This window comes from Mirounga angustirostris, unplaced genomic scaffold, assembly GCF_029215605.1.
Source record: "Mirounga angustirostris isolate CCGP_5_RB_7025 unplaced genomic scaffold, mMirAng1.0.hap1 SCAF_6, whole genome shotgun sequence".
NCBI classification, from domain to species: Eukaryota; Metazoa; Chordata; class Mammalia; order Carnivora; family Phocidae; genus Mirounga; species Mirounga angustirostris.
In genome coordinates this window covers 135,641,924-135,669,561 of record NW_026991714.1, presented here as the reverse complement: position 1 = coordinate 135,669,561, position 27,638 = coordinate 135,641,924, and the positions used below count along the sequence as shown (strand labels likewise).

General features: G+C 43.5%; 1 protein-coding gene across 5 annotated transcripts in view; it reads right to left on the bottom strand.

Moving 5' to 3' along the window:
* Positions 1 to 27,040, bottom strand: part of RBM20 (RNA binding motif protein 20) — a 189,428-nt gene extending 162,388 nt beyond the window's left edge. For all 5 annotated transcript variants that reach the window (XM_054508379.2, XM_054508381.2, XM_054508383.2 and 2 more), the window contains exon 1: positions 25,956 to 27,040. In XM_054508379.2, the coding sequence (XP_054364354.1) occupies positions 25,956 to 26,146 (191 nt within the window). In that variant the 5' untranslated portion in view covers positions 26,147 to 27,040. The remainder of the gene's footprint in view (positions 1 to 25,955) is intronic.
* Positions 27,041 to 27,638: the final 598 nt, after the last annotated feature.

Sequence of the window (27,638 nt, the reverse complement as noted above, 5' to 3'; positions counted from 1 at the left end):
CGTCTTACGCGTTGTCTGACAAACTGAAAGGGTCCAGGTTCAGGGTACATCCCAGTATGTTGGGAGCACTGGTGCTTTCCCACTCCAGGAGAGACGACCATCCCTCTGGGAGTCGCTGGGACCCCCCGGGCCCGGAACAGTCTCCTCGCAGGGGACAGAAGCTGTGGATGGAGCAGCCTCGGGACGCTGCAGAAGCCAGCGGGCCGCGCGCTCACCTCCTCGCGCGCTCCCGGGAAGGTGGGAAGATCGCAAGAGCGCCCCGCACTGGCCCCGGGGCTTTTGGCCGCAACCCCCCGAAACTCCCGGTTGTTCGGAGAGAGAGGGCGGGAGGCAGCCAGGAGAGGAGGTGTCTGCGGAGTGGGGACGCAGGCTCCCGGCGCAGGTGACATAGGGCGCACGGGGGGCCTCCCCTTTCACGGGCTCGCTGAGATTCCTCAGGCTGCCAGTTGTTTGGGGTTTGTTGTTGTTTTTTAAAGTAGTCTCCACGCCCAACGTGGGGCTCCAGCTCTCACGGTGAGATCAAGAGTCGCATGCCCTGCGGACTTGAGCCAGCCAGGCGCCCCTCTCGGGCTTCTGGTTTTGAAACACAAACAAGAGAGCTCAGCAGAAACAACCAGGATTAAGGAAAGGAAAGCTGATCCAGCCTTGACGCGACAAGTTCTGCCGCTTCTGCCGCCCTCCCTCCAGCCTCCGACGGTCCAAAGGGTCCAAGTGACGCCTCACCGCCACCACCCCCCCCCCCGCCACCGCAGGGTCGTGGGCATCACCACGGGGTTCAGGGAGGAGGGGCCCCCGCGGTCCCCCAGGTGAAAACCATCTCAGCTTCAAAACCGGGATGCTACATTAACAGTCATCAAACGGGAGAGGAAGAAGAGTCTCGAACACAGGCCCTAAAATACGCACATTTGCCCCAAAGCTTGAGGGGGGAACCCTGATTTTAAGCACGCGGAATTCCTCAGAGATGCGAGGCGGCCTGTCTCAGGCACCCCCCTCCCCGCCCCTCCCCCGCCCCGGCCCACTAACCTTACTGACCTTCAGACCCCATCCTAAAGGGGTTCAGGACTCTCTTTTACAAACTTAAGAATTTCCAACATAATATGAATCACCAGATTTGATCTGTTCCATAAATTAGCATTTAAAATTTACCTTTTCCAAAAAAGAGATTAAAAAGTAGTGTTTCTTAGAAATACTGTTAATATATGTAAAAATAGTTTTACCAAAAGTCACTATTGCTATTAAATTATTATTTTTACATCCTGAACTAGAGAGATGTGTTTAACAAACACACAGCGTAATACTTACACAGGCACTGTTCTAGGCACTATACAAATATTAACTCGCTTATTCCTAATAAGAGTTATCCCCATTTTACAGAGAAGGTTAACTGAGGCACAGCAAGTTTAAAGAACTTGCCCAAGGTCACATAGCTGGAGGCAAATGCCAAAGCTGGGATTCCATCCCCAGCAAAACGGTTCTCATATCCTCTCATGAAACTGTCATGAGCTTCACAGTGAAACTTATCCCCTCATAATTTACTGCTAACTTTGTGAACTGGTACAACTTTATTGTAAAGCAATATGGCAAATGTATCAAGAGTAATAAAAATATTCATACCCTTTGACCTACTAATCCCATTCCTGGGAAATATTCCAAAGCTACGTGCATGAAGATATCCATTACTGTAGTATTGGGAATCATAACTGTCCATCAGTTGGTGAATAATTAGCTATATTCTGGTAGATCAGTTTAATGGATATCAAGCATGGTCATGGGAAATTAAATTATGAAGATGATACAGCCGCAAAAAAAAAAAATACTTTTACAATACATCGTTAAGGAAAAAAAAACCAGAATATAATGCATTGCATATAATGTTTCAGAATATCTGCCTGCGACCCAACATAAAAAGAATGAAGACAAGATAGGCAAATGATGGCGTCTAACCAAGAGATTATTGGTGATTATTCTTTCTTTCAAAATTTCCCTTTAGTCAACTGTACTTCAATTTAAAATAAAAAAATGAAATAAAATAAAATTACCCTTTAGGTTGTTACAGTAGTGCTGTTATAGATGACACCTGGAGAAAGGGAAGCATGTCAAGGTATTTAGGAGAATAAGCTACATTTTCACAAACCATGAGCATTCAAAGGAAAATGTGCAACAAGCCGGGTTCTATTATATCTAAACGTTCTCCAAGGGGCTCCCAGTTGCCAGGGAAGGAGCAGGCCCCCGCGGCAGCTGGAATTAACACCTCTCTCAGCCGCTGGGCTACCGAACTCCAGCGGAGAGGAACTCTGTGGGGATTCCAGCCTAACCTCAATCCCACAATCAGGGCAACCGTGAAAGAAGCAAAGCCAGAGGCTTTTCACGCACCTGCACGCGATCGAAAGAAACACAGTCTAGTCGTGAGAAATTGAGGCTCAGATCTCACCTCAGCGCACAATTTAAAGAAGTGCCACATTCTTCGCTTCCTCATCTACCTGGGCTAGCTAACACCCAGCCATGCCTGAGAAAGAGACAAGAGTGATCTCGACCATTTCTTGGATCTACCCAGAAACTCCAAGATGTGAAATCCTTAGACTCCCTCAGGGGTCAGGATGAAGCAAGGAAAGAAACAGGACAAAAAGGTTCTCCTTCACAGGAACAACCAACCAAGGTGAAATTAAAAGGGTTCAGAGAGATGAATCATTAGACTCACTAAGGAATAAAGTTGAGTCCAGGCAAAAACCAAGACAAAAATATCTGAATAACCGATTAGGGTGAAATTGAATGGTTTTAAAGTAATAGCCTAGTATTTTGAATTCAGCAACTCTTTTCTATCAGGGTTTGTCCATTCTCCAAGTCCCAAGCAACTGCCTTACCCAGAAGCCGGAGAGCATCCTTTGGTCACTGTAAGGACTGTGGCAACACATAGCTTTCTCCACCCCTACCCCTACCTTGCTCACTAACTGGCCATGCCCCAAAATATCAATCTGGCTAGGAGAGCCCGTCCCTTAAAATTTCCTGCAACCAAATGAAAGTACCGAGTTTTCAGAATTGAAAACCTTCTGAGCCTAAAAGTATTGTAATTTAATCCAAAGTTTTATTGAAAAGATCATTAAAGCAAGTAAATGGTTTGTTGAACTGCAGGCAAAAACCCATAAGAGATTTTTCAGACAGATGGTAGTGGCCTATAAACACATCATACTTCATTTTGACTGCTTTTAACAGAATATGTGATATAAGGAAGGTGTTTGTTGCTTCAATGTCATTCCTAGTCCCCAAAAGGACCACTGTGCTCCCCAGCCCCCTCCCCCACACACCCCTTTCCTGTTCTCCCCTCTCAGATTCTATCTGGAATTATTTTCATAGTTCTCCGGCCATAAACAACCTCACCATCAGCAGATTAGCAAAAGTAATTGGCATTTTAAATTAATCTTCTGTTTATCCTCAACAACGGCTTTGTTGTCATACCAAAAAAAAAAAAAAAATAGAAGGAAGTTTTTCTTCTGCTTAAAAATGACACCTTAAAGGGGTTCAGGACACCACGAGCCAAATATTCATCCATGGGAAAGTCCAAAGAAAAATCACACAGCTGGCACATACTCACCCAAAATGACCATTTTAAAAATCGCTTTTCAAAAACACAAAACAAGGGCCGGGTTTTATCATGATAAACCGGCTTTTTTTTTTTTTTTTTTTAAGTCTTTTTCCAAAAATGTCCACAGGGAAATGCCCTAAGAAGAAGTTCAAAAAAGAGCCTTTGTCAGTCCCTGCCTTCAAGTGAAACCTTAGGCGAAAGGATCTTAAGAGTTAGGATCAACTCCACCCTCTGCGCCCCACCCCCACCCCCCACAGTCCTCAAAGAGCAGACATTAAAAAGATTTCAAAGAGGGAATTTAAGAGGGTTTCTGAAAGTTCTCCCCAGCACTCTCATCACTCATCAGGAACTCTCTGGACAGGAATGACACTTGCTAACGTTTTTTCCCTCTCCCTCCCTCCACCTGTTGTCCCAAGTCTCCCTGGTAAGCCAGGGCCATTCGCACTTTCTGCCTGAATGACAGTCTTCTCTGCAATCCGGGGTCTCCCCTTCCACCCAAGTGGCTGCTCCTAAGTTGGAGCCCCTAGAAAAATATGTACCGATTAGGGGCTGCTTAATACCTACGCATCACAGATTGGCCATAGGTTGGTTGGTTGATTGTTGTTTATCTCATGTCATTATCATCACTATTATTATTATTTTAGTATAATGACTAATGCCTCCTTAACCTTCCAGAATAAGTGAAGTTGGGGTGGGTGAAGACACAGAAACCCAGAGAGCAGAGGATGGCTAGTTGTCCCTAACTCCCCCTTGGGCCTCCCACTCTAGGTAGACCCAGCGACAGCTCAGGAATTCCAGGCGGGATGCTTGGCGTAAGTAAGTAATTGAGTTAAGGGAGATCTAAAGAAAGACTTCACGTTCACATTCATATGCTAAACTCCGTTAAAAATAGACTCAAGAAGGGCCTGACTTCACTTTTAATTTTAGCCTGGTGATGAACATGCCCTAAAGACAGAAAGTCACCAGGCATTTTCCTGAGTGCAATGATCTTCATATTTTTATAAAAAGGAAATGCAGCATGTTCTATTAATAAAAGTGCTGTAGCCTCAGTTAAATCCAGACAGTTCGTAAATCTGGGCTCCCTCTGGCTGAGCTTCCCTGGGCCAGCAGCTCACTCACACCCAAGCCCCCAGCAAATGGAACAGGTCCCATGCAGTGGGGGAAAGTAAGCTGGACACCCAGGGATCAAAGACCAAAGTGTGGCTCTTACATACTTCCCAGATGACCAAGTGTTTCAACAAGTGCATTTGCCAGTAACTCAAAAGGCTCATGACAAGACCGCCATTTGCCAGGATGGAACCCTGTGTGATTCAGCGAGGAAAGGGGGGCGGGTTAGGGTTAAGAGGTAAACAGGGTAGAAGGGAAAGAAAATGGGGTGCTTCCCTCAGAAAGGATAAGGAATTTCATCTTTTCCCTTCAATCTCAAAGATGACAAAGTTCAAATTGGCCTCCAGCTATCTGACTGGACTTTTCTATGGACCCACCTTAGGAGGATCTTCTCCAGCTGCCCTTGGTTATCAAGCCACATAACAAACTCAAACATGGCCAGATGGGAAAATTACCGCCCTCAGAGCCCTGACCCTCCTCACGGAGGCTAAATGGTAATTCCAAACTTCGGCAAGCCTGCCCCCAGGTCCTGGAGAAAGTGCTGGAGAATGTGTTAGGGCTGGGGCAAGACGGGGTGTCAAGACCATAAGGAATTTCTAAACACACAATCCCCAACCCAGCTTCAGGATTCTTAGGATCTCCGTGAACTAATTATGCTCTGCTTTCTCTTCTAAATAAACATTTACAACTTATGTGATCCTCCCAACAACCAGCTGAGCTTGGTTGAAGAAACAGAGGCACAGCATGGTAAACTCACACAGCTAGTAAGTGACAGGCCAAGCTACTTAAACCCAGGTCTCTCTCAATCCAAAACCCAGGCTGGTGTAACAAGAAAGGCCCAACCAAGGTCTAGATGGGAGGTATGCAGTCTATCTTGTCGCCTTTCCCTCCTTCAAAGGAAGACCAACTCTGATATTTTGGTTCTGATTTGGTTCTTTTGCTTTTGCCCCAGTTTATCTTATGACTGCTTGTAAAACCCTATAAACTCTCAATCTAAACAATCCCACAATAGTCTAAGCCACAGAGGGACATAAATTCTATAGAGTCAGAAGTTAAGACCTTGAGCTTTGGGGCCAGACTTATGTGAATTAGCATCCTAGCCCTTCCCATCGCTAGCTGTGTGATTTCAAGAGCATACTCCACAATCCAAAATTAAATTCAGGGACAGCTGAAATCAAAACTGGCCAACTGACTGAGCTGGTGGGTTTTATTTATTTTTTATTTTTTTACTTTTGTTATGGACATGTTCTAACCATACAAAGGTAGAGGGAATAGTATAATGAAATCTCATTTACCTATCACCCAGCTTCAACAGTATTAACTGTTGGTCAATCTTGTTTACTCTGTACCCTACCCATTCTCACCCCCTACACTATTATTTGCCAATCCCAGAGACATCATTTCATCTATAAATACTTTAGTATATAGCTCTAAAATATAATAACTTTTTAGTTTTAACATAATCACAATATCATTACCACAACTATAAATAAATGATTCATGAATAAATCATTCTTTAGTCTCAATATCCAGTATGTTCAAGTGTCCTAAGTAATCTAATCATTTTTCTTAATTTTTTTGAGCTAGGATCCAAATAAAGATTATAGATTAAAGATTACAGACTGGATTATATACTGGATAAGTATTTTTAATCTCTTTTAATCTATAGAGAACCCCTCTTGCTCTTCTTATCCTTGTTTTTTAATCCTTATTTACTTGTTGAAAAAATCCGGTCTTCAGGTCTGAAGGATGTCCCACATTCCAATTGGTCGATTTTTATCTCCATGGTATTGTTTTGACATGTTCCTCTGTCCCCCCATTTTCTTTTTTTTTTTTTAAAGATTTATTTATTTATTTGAAAGAGCGAGAATGAGAGAGAGTACATGAGAGGGGGGAGGGTCAGAGGGAGAAGCAGGCTTCTCGCTGAGCAGGGAGCCCGATGCGGGACTCGATCCCGGGACTCCAGGATCATGACCTGAGCCGAAGGCAATTGCTTAACCAACTGAGCCACCCAGGCGCCCCCCCCCCCCCATTTTCTATAAACTGGTAGTTAGACCTTGAGCCTGGCACAGACAAATTCAGGTTCTCTTTTGATAGCGCTGTTTACTTCCTACCCCATTCCCTCAGTGGGTACATGCTACCTGAAGTCTTTCTTTTTTGACATTAAGATTGATCAGTGGGTTTGACTGTATCAGCCTGATCCATCCATTATAAAGTTTCCCATCAGTTTCGCCTGATGTTTTAGCAGGAATTTACCATGTTGTCTAAACACATTATTCACTAGAGGATACAAAATGATGATGTTCCAATTCTGTAATTCCTCCTGTATTTATTAGATAGTATTCTTCTTTAAAAAAGAACTTTTCTTCAACAATTTGGATATCCTAAAGTAACCAATTAAAAAGGACAGAATAAATGTCTGATTCTTTCTTTTCCTTGACCAGTTTTCAGCACGAGTTGGTTCCCCAACCTCTTACAGTGGGGACCATTGAATTTTTAACTTAGGGATTTTACACATTGTCATGTATTTGATGTATGTCAATCCACTATACATACTCTCTTTAATGCTCCAATTGTTCCATATTTGGGCCCTTCAACTTGGGACACAAGTGGTATTTGATAGCCTCTGTGTTTTCTGATACAAGATATTATAATACATCTTGTAAATTTCCTGTCCCATCCCTGGAATCAGTCATTTTTCTGAGGAATCTTAGTCCTCTTTAGTGGGAGGTTGTATTTAGAGGCCACAATCTAGATGTCAGAGGTGCTTATTGCTACTGAGTTGGTCATTATTTCTAGGCTTTTCAGTGGACAAACTTAGGAAATACTTTCTCATTTGCAAAAGAGAAATTATATCAGGAATTCATACTGACATTTCCAATTCAAATTCAGGATTACAGAATTTTTACTTAACACCTTTAATTATGAAACTGTTCTTTTTTAACATACTAAAAATATTTGTTTCTGATTATTTTAACATCATTTGCTTATTCTTTTTAAGTTTTTATTTTATTTAAGTAATCTCTACACCCAACGTGAGGCTTGAACTTACAACCTCGAGATCAAGAGTCGCATGCTCTTCTGACTGATCCAGCCAGGCGCCCCTAACATAATTACTTATTATATACATATATATATATACGTATACATATACATATACATATATATACGTATATATACATATATACATATATATGTATATAATATATATAATATACATACATATATTATATACGTATATGTATATAATATATATAATATAATATATATAATTGTTTCAGGATAGTAATACCAAGACTATCACTAAAAATATTACTGAAAACAGTTTAAGATTTATTTGGAATTTGTTTTGACCTTAAGATACATTCCACTAGAGATATATAATCAAATTACTGTGATTTAAAGTTATATGAAATAGGGGCGCCTGGGTGGCTCAGTTGGTTAAGCATCCAGCTCTTGATTTTGGCTCAGGTCATGATCTCAGGGTCCTGGGATTGAGCCCCAAGTTGACGGGCTCCCTGCTCAGCAGGGAGTCTGCTTGCCTCCCTCTCCCTCTGCCCCTCTCTCTGCTTCCTCTCTCTCTCTCTCAAATAAATAAATCTTTAAAAAAAATAAATAAAGTTATGGGGTGCCTGGGTGGCTCAGTCATTAAACATCTGCCTTCGGCTCAGGTCATGATCCCTGGGTCCTGGGATAGAGTCCCACATTGGGCTCCCTGCTCAGCAGGAAGCCTGCTTCTCCCTCTCCCTCTGCCATTCCCCATGCTTGTGCTCTCTCACTCTCTCTCGCTCACTCTCTCGCTCTCTCTCTCTCAAATAAATAAACAAAATCTTTAAAAAAAATTTAAAAAGTTATATGAAATAATTTTCCTGTTCTCCCTTTTCTTACATAAAAGGTAGCAATGTATATACATTTTCTGCACCCTGCTTTTTCCCCTTAATATATCCCTGAGATTTCTTTATAACAGCACACAGAAATAGTCCTCATTGCATGGGAGGATGCAGAGGAATTGATTCACTAATCCCCTATTGCTGGGCATGTGTTTGTGCTACTCTTTTGGGCCCCTATTGCAAGGGACTGAGTGAGACCTAGCCCTTCCTGCTCTTCGTCCCACATCAAGATCCCCGCAAATGCACAGCTCGAGTCTCTGCCAATGGGAGTCCAACGAGACTGGTCACTGTCAGAGCCAGGCTGGGATAGAAGTACTGAGCAATTGATGCCTGGGACCAGGAAGAGCAGTCCAGTTCCGCACCTTCTTTTACTCCCACGAATCACACCGGAGCAGAGGATATGATCGTCCCACCCCTTGCACTTTCATTTCAGTTTCCTGCACCACCAAACTCAGATCCCGGAGTTGCACAGAGTTCACAGCCTAGATGGGCTCAGGGAAGCAGCAGAAGCTGTGTGTGTGACAGTGTCTAAGCTTGACATCTTTAGTAACAGCTCAGCCAGTCCTTCAAACAGTGAGTGAGCGGCTTCTAGGTGCCAGGTAGTGGTCTTAGGTTGGGGGTGTGGGGGGGTAAGTCAGTGAATAAAACGCCTCCACTCCTGGAGAGCGGACATGACACTGGCGGGGAGGGAGGAGACACACATTCAGTAAATACACAGTAAGTGAGATATGTATGTCCATTATACCATCTTGTAAGAGAGAAAGTGCCATGGTGAAAACAGAACAAAGTAAGGGAGACTGGACCGGAAGATGCAAGATGCAATTTTATTTATTTATTTATTTTAAAGATTTTATTGATTTATTTGACAGAGAGAGAGACAGCGAGAGCAGGAACACAAACAGAGGGAGTGGGAGAGGGAGAAGCAGGGCTCCCATCGGGCTCGATCCCAGGACCCTGGGACCATGACCTGAGCCGAAGGCAGACGCTTAACGACTGAGCCACCCAGGCGCCCCGCACGATGCAATTTTAACAGGGTGGCCAGAGCAGGTCTCATGGAGAAATCACGGGCAATCACTTATTTTCCGGGCAACTTTTTTTTTTAATTACTCAAAAAAGCTTCATTTGTTTATTTAGCTTTCTGACTCTGTGATTGTGCCTTCCACACTTTGGCAACGAGTTTCTGCTCCTCAGTAAGGAAAGCACGCTTGATCCTGTCACGGACGGACTCAGCACACACCGAGCTCTCGTTTTGTTTTTTGTTTTGTTTTGTTTTTTAAGATTTTATTTATTTATTTGACAGAGAGAGACACAGCGAGAGAGGAAACACAAGCAGGGGGAGTGGGAAAGGGAGAAGCAGACCCCCCGCCGAGCAGGGAGCCCGATGCGGGACTCGATCCCAGAACCCTGGGATCATGACCTGAGCTGAAGGCAGTCGCTTAACCAACTGAGCCACCCAGGCGCCCCCCCCCCCCCCGAACTCTCATTTTAAGCAGCCTCCTAAGAACCTGAGGTCTCCCAGCACGAACTCCTTGAAGTTGGCCTGGGCATGCGCCCCGTGTGGATTCTGGTGCTTTCCCAACCTTCTTGAAAAGGTAAACAATTGCGGTGCCTGGGTGGCTCAGTCGTTAAGCGACTGCCTTCGGCTCAGGTCATGATCCCGGGGGTCCTGGGATCGAGCCCCGCATCGGGCTCCCTGCTCCACGGGGAGCCTGCTTCTCCCTCTCCCACTCCCCCTGCTTGTGTTCCCTCTCTCGCTGTGTCTCTCTCTGTCAAATAAATAAAATCTTTAAAAAAGAAAAGAAAAGAAAAGAAAAGGTAGACAATTCCATTATCAGGACTTAGGGACAGCCCAGTTTGTTTGGTCAGAGGCCGTGTACCGTAGGACAGCCTAGGACAGTATGTCAAACACTGGACTGTTCTGAGAGCCTCTTGACACCATCCCAGGAAGAGGAAACAGAAGCGTTTGTGAGTTCCAAGGCCAGATGGGCATCTCCTTTGTGCAGCTACCATTGGTCAACTGTCCTTACCGTTGCTACCATTAAACTGTCAGTACGGCAAATGTTAAGGTAATGATAAAGCATCCTGGTGCCGCAGTTGTCGTGAGGTGTGTTGTTTTAGCAATGGCTTGAAAGAGGCGTAGTATTTGCTCAGGGCTTAAAAAGCCATTTTTGTGATCCAGAAACTTCTGTTGTTAAAAGCTTTGAAGCAACAGGACTTCAGGGGTGTTCGAAGTGGCCATTTCCACCATTTCTCCTATTTAGATCGGAAGAAGAATTTCAGCCTGGAAACTGCTTTCACCTTGAAAGGCATAATCGGGTCCCTGGCTGGAGATGGCCGTAAGGAGATGAAGCCTGGTTACATAGGACACACGTGTATTCAGCACTTTAGTCTTATCAAAGCATGTTCCCACGTCATCTCACTGATGGTTATAACAAACCGCATGTCCTGTAACAAGTCCACATCCTGGTCCTCCTTTAACAAATGTGGGACCTAAGAGGTGAAGGGCCCTTTCTCTGCTCACACAGTGACTTGCAGGTAGGGCCAGACCAGAGCTTGGGTGTCTTACGTCTGGGGTCTGTGCTCCCTTATACCTCCTCTCCAAACATAAAGGTAAGGTGTTCGTGTTCCTCTAGCCTTCCAGACGGTCAGGTTGCATGACACGTAAGTGGGGAAAACCAAGCTTTGCTCTCATATCAGTTCTCACCCATGAGACCACCCTAAGTGGTTTTTCTCATCACAGAATCAATTAGATCTATAGTTAGGTTGCAGTCAACTTGCTCATTCTCTCATGTATTTGGCAAACTATGTGCCAGGGACCTGCCATATGCTAGAGACACCAAGACGAAAAACACTGGCCCCAACCTCAAGCACTTTATGGAGTCTTTAGAGGAGACCTGCAGGAGGTAAACACGGAGTAAATGCTACAGTTGGGGGCCACAGGGCCTCACAGGAAAGGGGCACCCAGCCTACCTTATTGCGTGGGGTCAGGGACAGCGCCCTAGAAGGCATGAGGTCTAAGCAGAATCCATAAAGATGAAAGAATGTTTGAGTTGAAGAGAAAAGCTGGTGTAGGGCAGAGGCAGGAGGGAGCTGGACAGACAGCAAGGTCAGGCGTGGACAGCTGAGTCAGGGGAGATCCAGAAAGGGCTTCTAAGCAGTCTGAATCTCAACCTACAGACAAGATCCTAAGGCAGGGCTTTGAGCAAATAGACAATAAGATTAAGGCTGAACTGGTGTGGAGAAGAGAAAGACGTGAGGACAGGCCCAGCTGGAGGCAGGGGGAGGAGCTGGGAGGGCTGAATTCAGGCAGTGGTAGCCAGCACAGAGCTGGGGAAAGGCTCACCAGAAAGGAAGGAGGGCATACAAGTTGGAAAGGGACAGAAGGCCTGGCTCTGAGCCTGGGCTCTCCAGTCATTGATTACGGAACCCTGAACCACTGGTAATTACCTAATCCCTACCTGTTTCACGGGGTGGTTGGAGAATTGAGTGGGATTAAACTAGGAAGGAAAAGGTGCCCTGTGAACCCTACAGCACAGCAGGAATATGGTGCCATTCACTCAAGCCCAGCACTATTACATCTGTAGACACCTTATCACTAGAAGCCTTAAAATTACTCTCACAGGCAGCATTCCTCTGCCCACTTAATTTCTCTAATGGCTGAATGGCCTTCGGTAAATATGGCCTTCCTTCTAAACCTGGCTTTCTTTTCTGTAAAGCAAGAGCATTGAATTAGACGATTTCTAGGTCCTTTCCAGCTTGAAGTTCTGCAGTTTTGTCATCTTATTCATCTGTGTCCCAATTTCCACAGTAATAATTATTTGTCAAATGAAAAATATTGGGAGAAGAGTCATCAATAGGAGAAAAAAAGAAACTATGATGAGTGACTGACCCTGAAAACTAAGATGAAAAGCGTGTGTTCTTTAAATGCCTCGAAGGGTCATATTTAACATGCTCTGTTCAAAGACCCAATAATAAAAATTCAAAGGTGTTTTCACCCAAAAATTACTCTTATGTATAACATCTCTGCTCCTAAAAGTTTAAATGATCATTGGCCTAGATATTTGCCCAAGAAAACTACCCAAGTATATAAATACTTGTAAAGGAATGTTCTTACCAGCTTTATTTGTAATAGCCCAAACCTGGAAACAACCTAAATACACATCAACAGGTGAATGGATAAACCATTTATGATATATCCATAAAATGGAATACCACTCAACAATAAAAAGGACCAAACTTTTGATATATGCAAAGAAAAAAGGATGAACCTTAAAATCATATGCTGCAGGAAACCCCACAAAATGGGAGAAGATATTTGCAAATCACATATCTGCTAAGGATCTAGTATTCAGAATTTATAAAGGACCCTTACAATTTCACAAAAAAGATAAACAACTAAATTTAAAAATGGACAAAGGGCTTGAATATATATTTCTCTAAAGGAGATATACAAATAGCCTTCTTGCACATGAAAAGATGCTCAACATCATTAGTCATTATGGAAATACAAATCAAAATCACAATGACACGCCACTTTATACACACTAGGATGGCCACAATTTAAAAAAAAAGGAAAATTACAAGTGTTGGCAAGGTTGTGGAGAAATAAGAACACTCATTCATTACTGATGGGAATATAAAATGGTGCAGCTACTTTGGGAAACAGTTTGGAGGTTCCTCAATAAATTAAACACAGAATTACCATGTGACTCAGCAATTCCACTCCCAGATATATACCCAAAAGAATTAGGAACAGATGTCCAAGCAAAAGCGTGTACATAAATGTTCAGAGCAGCACTATTCACAATAGTTGAAAAGTAGAAAAAACCCAAATCCACCAACCAATGAATGGATAACAATTGTCTGTCCAGACAATGGAATATTATCCAGCAATAAAAAGGAATGAAGTACTAATACAGGCTACAACATGGATTAACCTTAACATCATGCTAGGGATGCCTCAGTCGGTTAAGTAGTCAACTCTTGATTTCGGCTCAGGTCATGATCTCAGGGTCCTGGGATCGAGCTCCAAGTTGGGCTCCGTGCTCAGCGGAGAGACTGCTTCAGGATTTTCTCTCTCCCTCTGCCTCCCTCTCTCTCTCACAAATAAATAAATAAATCTTAAAAACAAACTAACAAACAACAACAACAACAAAACATGCTAAGTGAAAGAAAACCTGATACAAAAGTCCACATATAGTATGGTTCCATTTATATGAAATGTCCAGGATAGGCAAATCCATGTAGATAGAAAACAGATTAGTTGTTGCCAGGGGCCTGGGGGGAGGAAGGAATGGAGAATACCTGCTTAATGGGGGCAGGTTTTCCTTTTGGGGTGATGCAAATGCCCTGGAACTAGATAGTGGTAATGGTTGCACAACCTTGTGAATGTACTAAGTACTACTGAATTACACTTTAAAATAGCTAAAATGGGGGTGCCTGGCTGTCTGAGTCAGTAGAGCACATGACTCTTGATCTCAGGGTCATGAGTTCAAGCCCCACATTGGGCATAGAGATTACTTTTTTTTTTTTAAGATTTTATTTATTTATTTGACAGAGAGAGACACAGCGAAGAGGGAACACAAGCAGGGGGAGGGAGAGAGGGAGAAGCAGGCTTCCTGCAGAGCAGGGAGCCCAATGCAGGGCTCAATCCCAGGAACCAGGGATCATGACCCGAGCCGAAGGCAGACGCTCAACGACTGAGCCACCCAGGCACCCCCATAGAGATTACTTTTAAAAAATAAAAATAAATTAAAAAAATAAAATAGCTAAAATAGTAGATGTTATGCTATGTGTATTTTGTCACAATTTAAAAAATACATGTATTTCCTAAAAAATCATTATGTTGAGTGAAAGAAACCAGGTCAAAAACAACAACAACTATGATTATATTTGTATAAAATTCTAGAAAATGCAAAAACTCAAGTTACAGTGATGGAAAGCAGATCAGTATCTACCTGGGAGGGAAGAGGATTAAGGGAAAGAGCGAAGGATAAATCATAAAAGGTATGAAAAAACTTTCAGGGGTAATAAAAATCTTTATTATCTTGATTATTTGAGGGATGCTTTAAACATGTACAGCTCTGTGTATTTCAATTATACCTCTATAAATTAAAAAAAGACAAAAAAGTGTTTTAAAAATTACCACTGGACCTCTGAATTCTTAGACTGATTAAATTTTTATCTGAAATACACTGAGAAACTCACTGTTTAAAGGATCTTTACTGTAAAACCTTTCACAGGTCAAAAGCAAACAATCCTTTCCTAACTCACTGACTCTATTAAGTCTGGTTTCTGCACACAATGGTGTCTTAAGGCAAAAGGACACCTGTGACCAAGTCTGCTAAAATCATTCACCATATGTCTGCTGGAGACTAAGGGAGCTTGATGTTGCCACGTTTCAAGTCAGGAATTCTTCTTGCTATTTATAGGAACCTAGGATACTTTAATCATTGCTGAATCCTGGTTTTTTGAATTGGTTTAAAAATGGTGTGGTAGAACTTGGCAGACGCTCTCTTTGTAAATCAAACTATCGTATCTGTTATGATTTTAGCACATGCTGAGAGGATTATAAGTGTTTATATACTCTCTGTGAGCATCAAATTCAGGTCTGGCCTAACATGCATAACAAGCAGAGTAAGACAGCAAATCAAATGCCAGAGCCTGATTTGCTAATGGAATTTAAATTGGGATATGGATTTCACTTTAAACCAAAGGCAGACTTAAAGCTACAAGAAAAAAAGGAAAAAGAAACAAGAAAGAATGTTTCTGACTGGAATGTTTAGTTTAACTCAAACTCAATTTGACCTACTTCAGATTTATTTCAGCAATTTTTTCTATAATATTTTCTTTGTAAATGATGGGTTTTCTTTTTTTTTTTTTTAAGATTTTATTTATTTATTTGACAGAGAGAGACCCAGCGAGAGAGGGAATACAAGCAGGGGGAGTGGGAGAGGGAGAAGCAGGCTTCCCGCCGAGCAGGGAGCCCGATGCGGGGCTCGATCCCAGGACCCTGGGATCATGACCTGAGCCGAAGGCAGACGCTGAACGACTGAGCCACCCAGGTGTCCCAATGATGGGTTTTCTAGAAATTATTTTGAGGACACAGATATTTACATAGGGAGGATATGATCTTAATTTACAGAACATTCTCTCACCTAGCCTCATACCACCAGTTGTTTCGTAAGTATTATTTTTCGTAGTTTTGTTGAGTCCCGGTAAGTTTCTGACTTGATTTCCTCACTTGTAAAATGAGGAAAATAACAGTACTTTCCTCACAGGATTATAGACCAATTAAATGATTAAATGGATTTAGCATATAAAAGGTGCTTAGAATAGTAGGTGGCACCCAGGAAGCACCCAACGAATGTTAGTTGTTACTCACTTTCTATTGTTCCCTTTTACAGATGAGAACACTGAAGCTCAGTGTTAGTTAGTGGTGGCAAAGCTGACTCTAGAACATAGAGAAGGCTTGCTCTTGTTTCTTTTCACTACTCCACACCACTCTCCCCACCCATACATATTTTGTGCATGAAAATAAGAGTACCAATCTGGAAGAGGCAAAAATAGCTATGTAATTTAAATCTGAAAAGCATGAACAAACCAGTAGTCACAGACCAGCTCCAGGACTCTCGCAGTTTAGGTTCCAGGGCAAGTCATCAGTCATTTTTAAAGTCCGCTTCATAGAGTGATTTTGAAAAGGAAGATAAAAGGTTTCTGCAAAGAGTTGACTTAGCTTCAAGAGGATGCCTAAAACGTTGTGTGAGCTAGCAAAAATTACATTAGCACCCATTCATGCCATTGGCACGAAAAGGGATTTGTATTCCCTCTGTATGGACATTAAATAGTACTGCAGCCCGTGACAAAATGCCTGCCGCAGAGGTTAAGTGGGAAGTGGCTGGCCCATCAGTTAGGTTCCTAGCAAGTCAGGATTAGAAAAATCCAGAGTCTCCAATAATATCCAGGGGCTGGTAAAATGCACTCGTATTTGCAAGGCCAACTGATTTAAACTATATATCTGAACTAATCCATTCTAAAGTAATATTAATTTATCATTTCAGTTCCACATTTCATTGAAGGAACTTTTTAAAAATATGGTCAAATTAAAAAATAAAACCATGAGGGGCACTGGACTGGCTCAGTCTGTAGAGCATGCGATTCTTGAGTCATGAGTTCAAGCCCACGTTGGACGTAGAGCTTACTTAAAAAAGATAAATAAAATATATTTTTTAAAAAAGATAAATCCATGAGGTGAAAGCTTGTTGGGAAACAGTATATTCAGAGCGTTTCACAGTATCTCATTACTCATACTCTGAGTATTCTCTAATCACAAAGAGAAAAATGTCCCGTTACAATGGGGAGGTCTGGAGGTGACCTCATTAACCAACAGATCAAACTTAAGGGACACACAGCACCCATTGCAGATCCTGGCCAAAATGCTTAACCTAAATCTCGACATGAGGAAATAATACACATATCCAGATCATGGCTCGTTCTACAAGACAACTAGCCTGGAGTCTTTCGTCATGAAGAACAGAAAAAGGTGGGTACAGTTGCTAATTTTAAAAAGACATCATAAACAAATGCACTTGTGAATCTGAGCCAGGGGGTTTTAAAAAGAGCTATTGGGAGACATTTTTCTGACAAATGGAAAAAGTTAAAAATCTAGTGCTCATTAGATAAAATTATTTAAGATTAATTTCCTTCAAATAACAGAGCTACAGTTATGCAACTTACTTTCAAATAGTTCAAGGACAAAAAAAAAATGTGATGCCCGGCTAGTTTGGCCGGATGGAACAGGGCATGAGATGCTCTGGAGAGGCCAGTCTACTGCCACTTACAGAAAAACCTACGGGCAGGGGGTAATGGGGAGGCAATAACATACCTAAGGATGTTATTCAAGTCCCTTTGGGGGGATCTGAGCAGACTTGAGCCAGTTGATAAATGGAGAGTTTATGAATGTTCCCTACTTCTTCCTTCCCCAACTCCAGGCACACAAAAGGGAGGCCTAGCAGAAAATGCAATAGACAGAGAGGTGAGGATTCCTACAACCTACCACTACCCTTGCTGTGTGAACTTGAATAAATCACTTGACTTCTCTGATGCTCACTTGCCTTCCCTAGAAAAACCGGAAGGCTGGGCTAAAGCAGCCCTCAGATGCCTTCCAGGCCTAAAGTCTAAGACACAAAAGGGCAGTTCTGTCTTAAAGATAGTGTAATGCCAATATGAAATGTCTATTCCTAGTTTTGTTTTTTAAAAACAGAAAGTTTTATTTTCTCTGATTATAAAATTAATACATACTCACTGAAAAAAAAAGTAGAAAGTATAAAAAAAAAACCCAAAACCCTATAACTGAATCACCTAGAATTAGAACTACTGTTAGCATCTTTATATTTGTTCTTTAGGTGCTTTTTCGGAATTGTGGGCTCCCACACACACATCCACATACATTTTTTTTAATTGTGAGATTCCTCGTGTACATGCTGTTTGTCATTTTTAGTTTAGTTAACAATACTATATTCCATATTATTTTATGTTCCATATTAATAAATATAAGATAACGAAATTACATGCACACAGTTTATTTTCCCAACTGGAAAACTTTCACATGGTTTCTAATTTGTTGCTCTTCTAGACAATGCTGCAGTAACTATCCTTATGTTCATCCTCATTATGTATTTACCCTAGGTCTACAAATCAAGACTGAACCACACAGCTCATTCCCTTTCTGTGCAGAAGGTTAAAAAAATATCTTTTCAGGCACCAAATAAAGGTTCTCCATAAGGGCAGTCTATGGATGACGCTGCAAGTGCGAGTCCGCAGGGCGCAGAGGAGACCCAGTCCGTGGGAGGGTCTGCAAACAACGTTGGTCTCTTCAAGGAGGCCACACAGAAACCTGAGGCTCAGCTTTTGGACACCCATGATCTCTCCGCAAAGTGTTTTTTCGGCCGCAAGGTCGGGGTGAGTATCTGCCGCCCAGGCTGCCCACAGGGCTGCCGACTCCAAGCCCGCGCAGCCGGGGCCCCAAAGGCCACTCGCACATCCTGTTTACGGTTCGTGCTTCTGAAAACAATACCATCGCCAAACACAGTCCCACCAAACTGTGCTGAATACAGTCCAACTTAGACAAATGAAAATAACTGCATCTGCCTCCCGCATTGAAAACTCTACTTGCAAACTCGAGTATTCACTTTTTGCAAACTCAAGTAGTCACTTCAACCTTCCCAAGTAATTAACATTCCAAAATAACTGTTTTTCTTTTTAAAAATTTCTAGTGATCAGCAAACAGCATAAAATGTTGGTCTTTTCACTGACATTTCTGCTTTTCTGACTTAAAAAAAGTTTTTTTAAAGATTTTATTTATTTATTTGACTGAGAGAGAGATAGCGAGAGCAGGAACACAAGCAGGGGGAGTGGGAGAGGGAGAAGCAGGCTTCCCGAGGAGCAGGGAGCCTGATGCGGGGCTCGATCCCAGGACACTGGGATCATGACCTGAGCCGAAGGCAGACGCTGGACGACTGAGCCACCCAGGCGCCCCTCTGACTTAAAATTGTAACACTGACCCAAATACGCTTTGCAAATGTTAGAGGAAGCATTTAATTCCTTTTCATAATCATTGCTGTTTTCATGTGTGAGCAGTCTCACAAGCATGTACTATACCCATGGCTAAATGTAACTGATACGGGATATATTCTGTATCAGAGGTATAGGAGAGGGGAAGCATTCCACATTGATGATAATTCAGCAATATTCCTGGAGAGTCACATAATTTTATTCTTGGAAGAGACTGTCATTGATCATTTCCAATCCCTGGAGAGGCTGAATTAAGAAGGTTAATGGGCTTGTCCAGGGCACTCGCTCCCAGTCCAGGGTTTTCTTTTCCGCTCTGACCCTCTTCATCAGAGACCCAATAATTAATTTAGAGCAAGGATGTGCATTTTACACCAGGCAAATCCTAGATCATTTTATTCACTAACAAATTCAAAGTAAACTAAAGGAAGTAACTCAGCGGAATTAAAACCTCTTTAAAATACTGTATAGATTACCTTGTCTACTCCTTTAGCTTCGTAATGTTGGAGGTCAGGTTTAAAGGCAGATCTAATAAGAGCCAAAAACATATTTGGGAGACAACCTACAGACAAGCTGCAAAATTGGAGAAGTATTTTAAGATGTCCAGCCCACCATGAGTGGAGGTTTCCAGGTTTGGGTGGGAAGGGGCACCTGAGAACTGATGGGTTATTACCGTGATGGGGAAAAAGCAGGTGCCTAGAAAGGACAGCAGCAAAGGGCCCTGGTGCACCCTTAAAGCAAATACCCACATTAAAGAAGGGAAACGTGGCATGAAGACTATCTTCATGGGGTGACAACCACACTTAAACACATGCATGACCCCCAGCCTCTTGTTTCTGAACACATGGAAAGATTTATTGTCCAAACTGAACTGCAAGTTATTAACACATCCTCATGCAGGTTGTTTAACAGCTCCTTTTGCTCATAAAGTACAGTCACATGAATATGTACCATCTCCCCGACAGAGGTGCTGTCAATGAGTTGGAAAAGTTGCCTTGTAAACCATCAGGGGACTTATTTATAAAATCCAGCAGGAACTGTAGGAAAGAGTAAGATCAATTAACTTGGCTGTAACTTCTGCCACTATAAAGACTTTATCATATTAGATGGAAATACGTGTTATGTCCAAAATACTGGGGGGGGAGGGGGTGGCCTTCCCTTCCACCTCCTCCTCAAACAGCGGACAGTGCTGACTTGTACCCAAATTTGCTGCCTGTAAGTGTTGAAGACTGAAACCTTAGTTGGGTGGAATTTAAAGTGACCACCCATTGAGCCAGGCAAAATATCAGCCTACCACCAATACCCCGTAGGTGGTGTTGGAAGCCAAATTCACATTCCTGATTCAAAAATGGGCCTTTTTAATTAAAGTTAGGATTTCCCAGTCTTCCCACTGGCGAGAAAAAGCAATAGTAGGCTTCCAGTCTATCACACATATCAGGCAAGATCCAGCCAGCTTCATTAACCAGAAAGGGAATTGTCATTTGCTCCCTTGTACAAACCACTAATTACCGTCTTTGCCCTGATTCTGGAATACGGGTCACTTTACTTTCTGCAAAACTTTTCAACGCACTAATTCTAAATACAGCTACCAGTCACTCACACCAGCTGTGGATCCACAGCAAACTTCCCTATTAAAATATACAAGATCATATCAGTTAGACCATCCTAAACAAGATAATTACTGTGGCAGGAAATAAAAATCAGATTAAGTGGGATTTTGTGACACAGGAGACCCCTTCAAGCTTCTGTCCGGCAGGGGGACCAGGGTGGAGGAAGGGAGAGGGGTGCCCTGCCTCCCAGTATCTCTCTGGAGTTTTAAGTCCACTTTCTCAAGCTTCTTCCATTCTTGCCTTCCGTGTTCAGTTCAGCCCATTTTAATTCTATCCCTCAGACCCCAGTTCCTAACGTTTTTTAGATTCTTGTTTATCAGTGCTGTGAATTGAACTATACTGGTTTGTTTACCTAAGGATTAGCTGTTATGGGCAGGGAAGAAATATTAGTTTAACTGGAATCAAGAAACCTGCAGCCACAAGAAAAATAAATCAGAGAAAGAGAGAGAAACTGGAAAATGTGGGCTCATTTCACTGCGAGTCAAGCCTGGTGGGGTTTTTCCCCCTGGTGACCATAAGGACAGGCAAAGAGATCTTAAGAGATCAGAATTCATTCCAACAGACAGATCTGGGCTTTTAAAATTATTAATCTGACAAACTGCTAAGGAGGTAACAAAAGAATAAGTAGATAGAAGAATAAAATGGGTGATAATTTTTTTCCTTCCCCCCCTCCCAGCACTGGCATTAGAAGAGCTCTGTGTTCACCATGTGTATAGCCATTTACCATGACTAATGGGAATAATGTACTACATTTCATAATACTGATCTCTTTGGCAATTTGAAAAAAAAACTCATAACTGGATGGCTATACTTGCTATCTAAAAATACTTATCACAAAAACTTTAAGGCAAAATTTTTTAAGAAAAAAAAATACCTTTCTAGAGAAGCAAAGAAACTTTTCAGAATGCTAAGGAAAGAACCCACTCTCTCTCCTTTCCTGTTTTGGGTAAACACTTAATCCTCTCAGATGTTTTCTCCTGCTGAATACTTGTCCTACATGCAGCTTAAGATTGTGTTCAAAATTTTCAAAATTCCTTCTACAAGTGTATCCTTGTTTTCCCTAAAAATGGACTCAAACTGATGTTAGAAACTGGCACAGATGTTAGAAATTCCATCCTCTTTCCAGAAAAGGACCAAGCATGAGTGTGAGGTAATGTCCGTTTTTGGAAAATTCTTATTTCCTCCCCGATTCTGGATGTAATTGTCAGCATGCCCATCAAAGTGCCTGGACATCCTACACAGCTTGCCTCCACGTTGTTCCCTGAGAGTTACATGGAGCTCCTTCCAAATGCAGAATGTCTGTAAAATTATCTGCAAGCAGAATAACTACTTGTAACATTTTCTATACTGAATCAGGGGAGCCTTTGCTCTGAAAACAGTCAGCCCGAGTCCTACGCAATGCAGAAAACTATAACCTTAAGAAATCAAAGTTGGATTTGTATCCTCCTAAGTCATGAACACGTGCAGGTGACACTTGATATCAATTCTAAACCAAAACGTTTTCTATTTTTATAGTTGATTTTTATTCATTGCTTATCAAAATAATCCGGAAAGGAAATAAAATAACTCACCTATACTCAAATGCACAATCTGATATCATGCAATAGATAGTAATACTTTGCCACAAGTCAAATAATTTAGGAAAACAACCTATGTGTTCGCTTCACAAAAGGTGTGTGTGCTTGTTTGGTTAATTTTCACCATGAGTAGTGACACTTTATAGTTGCATCTGACGACTGACTTCAATATTTCACACAGAATTGACTGACTCTATTTCCATTTGGAAGAAAGTTTTAAAATTTACAACCTAAATTTTCATTTCTGCTGTTCATCAAGGTTAATAAATAACTTCTCATGAATCAAGAATTAGGTTTGATTTGAAAGCACAAAATTAAAACAAAATACTTTTGGAAATAAAATATTGTGAATGTTTAAGGAGGTAAGTCCTTATAAAACATTCACCAAAACACATCAGTCAATGTTGTTTTACTTCTGCTAATATATTTATTTTAAGTCATCAAATTATTCTGATTTCCTAAGCTCATTCTAAATCTCCTCTTAAGTTATTTATATTTATTTATATTATTTTATATTTTGTACTGCCCACATGGTTTACACAATGCTTTACATCCGACCCAATAATACCTTCACATTGGCCAACTCAGAGAAGACAAGTTTAAAACAAAGATCTTACAAAATACTAGTTCTATGTCTAAACATGGCTGATAATCTTTATAGGTGATGCTAATATTGGCCAGGAGTCAGGGGTTGATATGAGCAGAAAGGTCATGGGCAATTCTTTACTGAAACTAAGAACACAGTAATAAGAAAATTAAGTATACCTGAGTAGAACAAAAGTACCCTACCGAAATTAACTTTTGATGCATTTTTCCTGAGTACAGAGACTGGCATCTATAAAACAAATATCAAAATCAGTGTCATTATTCATCCTCATACTTCATGTGTTTAGCTACTTAAATGTAGTATACAGCAGTTCTCCCAAGACCAAATATGACACACATTAACAGGAACAGGCTTTTATTATGATCATGACTATTCTCATAGTCCTTGACTTTATCCAAAATGCAAGCCGATATAAATTAAAACCATTAACAAGGACATTAAGAAGTGAAAACAATTCTCATAATCCTTTTACACTATGCACATGAAAAAGATTGATATCTTCATCATTTTGAAAGAGTTCAAAACTTCTCTTACGAATTACATAATGACCTCATTAAAATAGCTAGAATAAACAAAGGTTCCCCAATAAAATGTATTTAATATGTGATCCACATATTAACTTTATCCAAAGAATCCGAGAAGAATTTTATCCAAAGCTCTAGCTCACAAAATTCTCAATCAAAATGTGGGCAATTGATTCTGCAGCTGAGGGCAATCTCCCCACTAGGTTTTCTCAAAGATGGCTGATGCAAACAGCACCTTATAACTACATTAAAAATGGTTGCTCAGATTAAATTATGCAAATGTAGTTTCAAAATAACCTGCTCAAGTTTCAGCGCATTGAAGATGGACCTGCAAAACATTTGCCATGTTATGCCTGGTTCCAGCGTAATTTCAGTGGGTTCTGAGGGGACCAAACCCCAAATCATCCTCATAAAGAACGTTTTTGAAACATAAGTGCACATGGGGGCGCCTGGGTGGCTCAGATGGTTGAGCGTCTGCCTTCGGCTCAGGTCATGATCCCAGGGTCCTAGGATCGAGCCCCGCATTGGGCTCCTGGCTCAGCGGGGAGCCTGCTTCTCCCTCTCCCTCTGCCTCTCTCCCTGCTCATGCTCTCTCTCTCTCTCTGTATCTCTGTGTCTCAAATGAATAAATAAAATCTTAAAAAGAAAAAAGAAAGAAACATAAGTGCACAAACATCCAATTCCATGGGCACATTCACTGGCCTTCAACCTGGCCTCTGAACACTGATCTCTCACCAATGCAAAACGAGGCAGAGCCATCAGGCGCTTCTTGAAGTCTCCATTCTGGGCCACTGACAGAAGGGGACATCTTTGAAAAGCTCTTATCTACTAAAGTAAGATATCCCAGAGATAGAATTTTCAAAATGGGGCTAACAGGGTAAATCAGACCCCTATCTACAAAGATATTTCTGTGAACATAAAATTCCTAGCTTTTTCCTAATAGGAAATGACAGGAAAATGCATGGTGATTACAGTACCAAAGCAAACTCAATAAATTTAATGGGTAGCCTAATCTCAAGCCACAAAACACTGGCCCAGTAGCACGTTAGATGTTTTCCAATTAGTAATTGGTCAATTAGTTGGGGTTTTTTTAAGTAAAGAAACTTTAGGTTTTAAATATATTTTTCTCTGTTAGTTTATATTTATATCAAGAACTAAAGATACATTTTAAGTAATGATGTACTTAAACTGTCCATATTTAGTTAAATCTTAGCTTAAATAATTTGCAAAACAACAGGAACAAAATAATCTAAATTATTTCCATGTTCAAGTAGTTAGCAACTTGTTAGTAGTTGAAAGTCAGATAAAATCGAATTAAAGCAGAAAGTTGTCACAAATGGAAACTTTAGCAGTCCACTAGTCAAAAAAGGGGAACCATTTTGTTCAGAAATATGCCGGCGTTTTTTTATGTCAAACTTGAATTTTCACTATTCTTTCTAAAGTCAGTCTTTAAAACAGTATTTAAGTGCCATTTACTTCCACTTACAACCCATCACTGGTTATTCCTCTTACTGCATTTTCAAACGTTTATGTAACTCAAAGCATCCATACAGCAGCGCTGTCCCCCCACCCCACACGGTTGATTTTCTGTACTTAGTGCTTTTCTCCAGCACCATCAGTTTCACCCAAGCATTCATCATTCAGACTTTCCTACACTTTCTTAAACCGGTTTTGACTTCAGTACAAGCTGAGGGAAGCCTTCAGGAGAATAAAGATCCTTCAAACAAACCAACATTCTAGGCCTTAAACTATCAAACAAAATCTCCAAAGAACCAACAAAACATCCCTGTTTTACTGTTACGCCCCTCAAAATGGGCTGAAAGCCCTTCTCAGAGCCTGTTGACCATCCCGACGTACTCAGGCGTTGGGAAGGCCAGCTCGGGAGATTCGCACAGCACCAGAATCAAGATGGTAACATTCACGCACGACGGTGGCGCGGCTGAGAACTCTTCCCCGCAAGGGCCTCCTTGAAAAGCACAGACACTTCTTTCGCAGCAAAGCAAAATGTGCTGTTTACAAACCCTCACCATCCTTTCCACCCATTGCCACGGGCTGGCTACTCCAGGGCCACCATGAAGGGCGGCTGCCCGTGGTGGTCTTTTCCTTACACACCCTCACGGGCGCGCACCCACTCACACCCGGCTCTCCATACATTCCTGCGGCCTCCGGGACCGGAAAGATGAACCATACTCTCTGGGCCATTTTCCCCCAGTTTGAGCTACTTTAGCTCAAAATATCCAGTAACGTCCCTGAAGAGAAAGGGGATAAGAAAAACAAAATTATTTTCCCCAAATAACCTGGCTTCCCTGTCCCCAACCTCACGAACAGCCAGAATGACACCGACTCTGCCGAGAGAGGACAAGAAAACTTCAAACGCAAGGCGGCCGCGCGGAGCTCAGCAGCGACGCGAGAGATGAAGGCACGGAGCGGGGCGCCGGGGCGTGTCCCCCAAGCCCACCCGGGGTCCCCTCTCCGCTTTCCGTCCTCTTACTTTTGGATGATCTGCGGTAGGCCGGCTGGGGGCGGCGGCGGCGGCGGCTGCATCCCTCTCGGGCCTGGGGGCGCGGGGGGCGCGGGGGGCGCGGGGGGCGCCGGAGCAGCCGGCACGCTGCGGGCATCTCTGTCCGGTTGCTCGGGGCCGCTGGGATCCGCGTCCTGGCTCATGGCTGCGGCCAACACCATGTGAGCCGACACCGGCCCCAGGCTCGAGGCGAGAGAGCGCGCGCAAAGGGCGGCCCCGGGGCACGGGCGCTCACTGGCCGGGGTCCCCGTGCCCAGTCCCCTCGTCCTTCCCGGTGGCGCGGGGAGGAGACGCGAGGGGCGGGGAGGAGGCAGTCCCGGCGGCGCCGCCTCCTCCTCCTCCTCCAGCCGCTCCCGCCAGCGCAGCCGGGCCACGCGGGGGCGGGGGCCGGGGGGCGTCTCCCGTCCGGCAGGAGCCGCGGGGGCCCGCGGGGGCTGCTCGGCGCCGGGGTGGTCCGAGGAGCTCTGCCCGCCGACCCCGAGCGCCGCGAGCGAAGAGGCAGCTTGGCGCACGGCATCCGGCGCCGTGCGCGCTCAGGGTCCCCGGCCCGGCTCCCCGCAGCGCAGCACAACTGCGTGGGGCGGCGAGACGCACACCGGCCGGCGGCCGCCCGCGGGGCTCTGGCCTCTCCGCCGAGCCTGGCGGCCTCGGGCTTGTCCCCGGGGACCGCGCGCGCCACACCGCGCCCTACTGCCGAGAGGGGCGGACAGAGCGCGCCCGGGCCGTCCGCGCGCATCCCCGATGCGAAGTGAGCGGGACTTGGCACCTTCCCGCGTCTGGAGCCTGGCCAGCGCCACTCTTGGCTGAAGGGCCCGACCCGGCGGGGGGGAAAAGCCCGGACCCTCCCCCAGCTCGGGGGGACCTGTTACCCCGGGTCTTAGATGACCAGGCCGGAGGGCTCTCCAAATTGGCAGTTCCAGCTGCTGATTTCAGGGGTCTCCAGAAGTAGCCGGTGGGGCCGCCGTGGTTTCTCTTCATTTTTCTCTCTTCTCTAAAAGACCCGCTACGATCCCGGGAGCGCAAAGACAAAACCAAGCAGACGTTTTATTCTTGTTATTTATTGGCGAGATCTTAGTGGACACATAAAGGATGAAAAGGAGAGAGTTCGCCTACCTCGCGCCGCCACCGTCACCGCTTCTGCAGTTCGGTTCGCTGTCGGAGCGCCGGTGCGCGCCAGTTCACCTGCACACCCCGGCCCGCCGCGTGGACGCAGGCATCTTGCGTTGAGGAGCTACCCTTCAAGGTGCAGCCTAATGTTCTGGCCCGAGGTCTGGGGAGGCACCTGGTGGCGCAGAAACATCTAGGAGCTGGGCAAAGCTCACGGAGAGTGGTTATCCAGAAGATCCTTACCGTGCGTTGGGCGCACTAGCTTTCTAAATCCTGACATTGGCCGCCCCGGGGAAACAAGGAAAAAGCGTCCTTTGGGTACCTTGGAAGCCAGAGCGCAGGCCAGGGTGCCCCGTGGTCTGGAAAGAAGTTTGCCGGGGTCTCAAAAGCCCACGCCTCCTCCTCCCTCAGCCACATGAAGGAACATTCTGGGGATGGGTTCTCTGGAACATGGCAACTAACGGAACTCCCTGAAAGATGCTTTCTTCTCTCCCCAGACTGTGAGTTTCTGTCAACTCCCCCTCCAGGCTCAGGAAACTAAGCTTC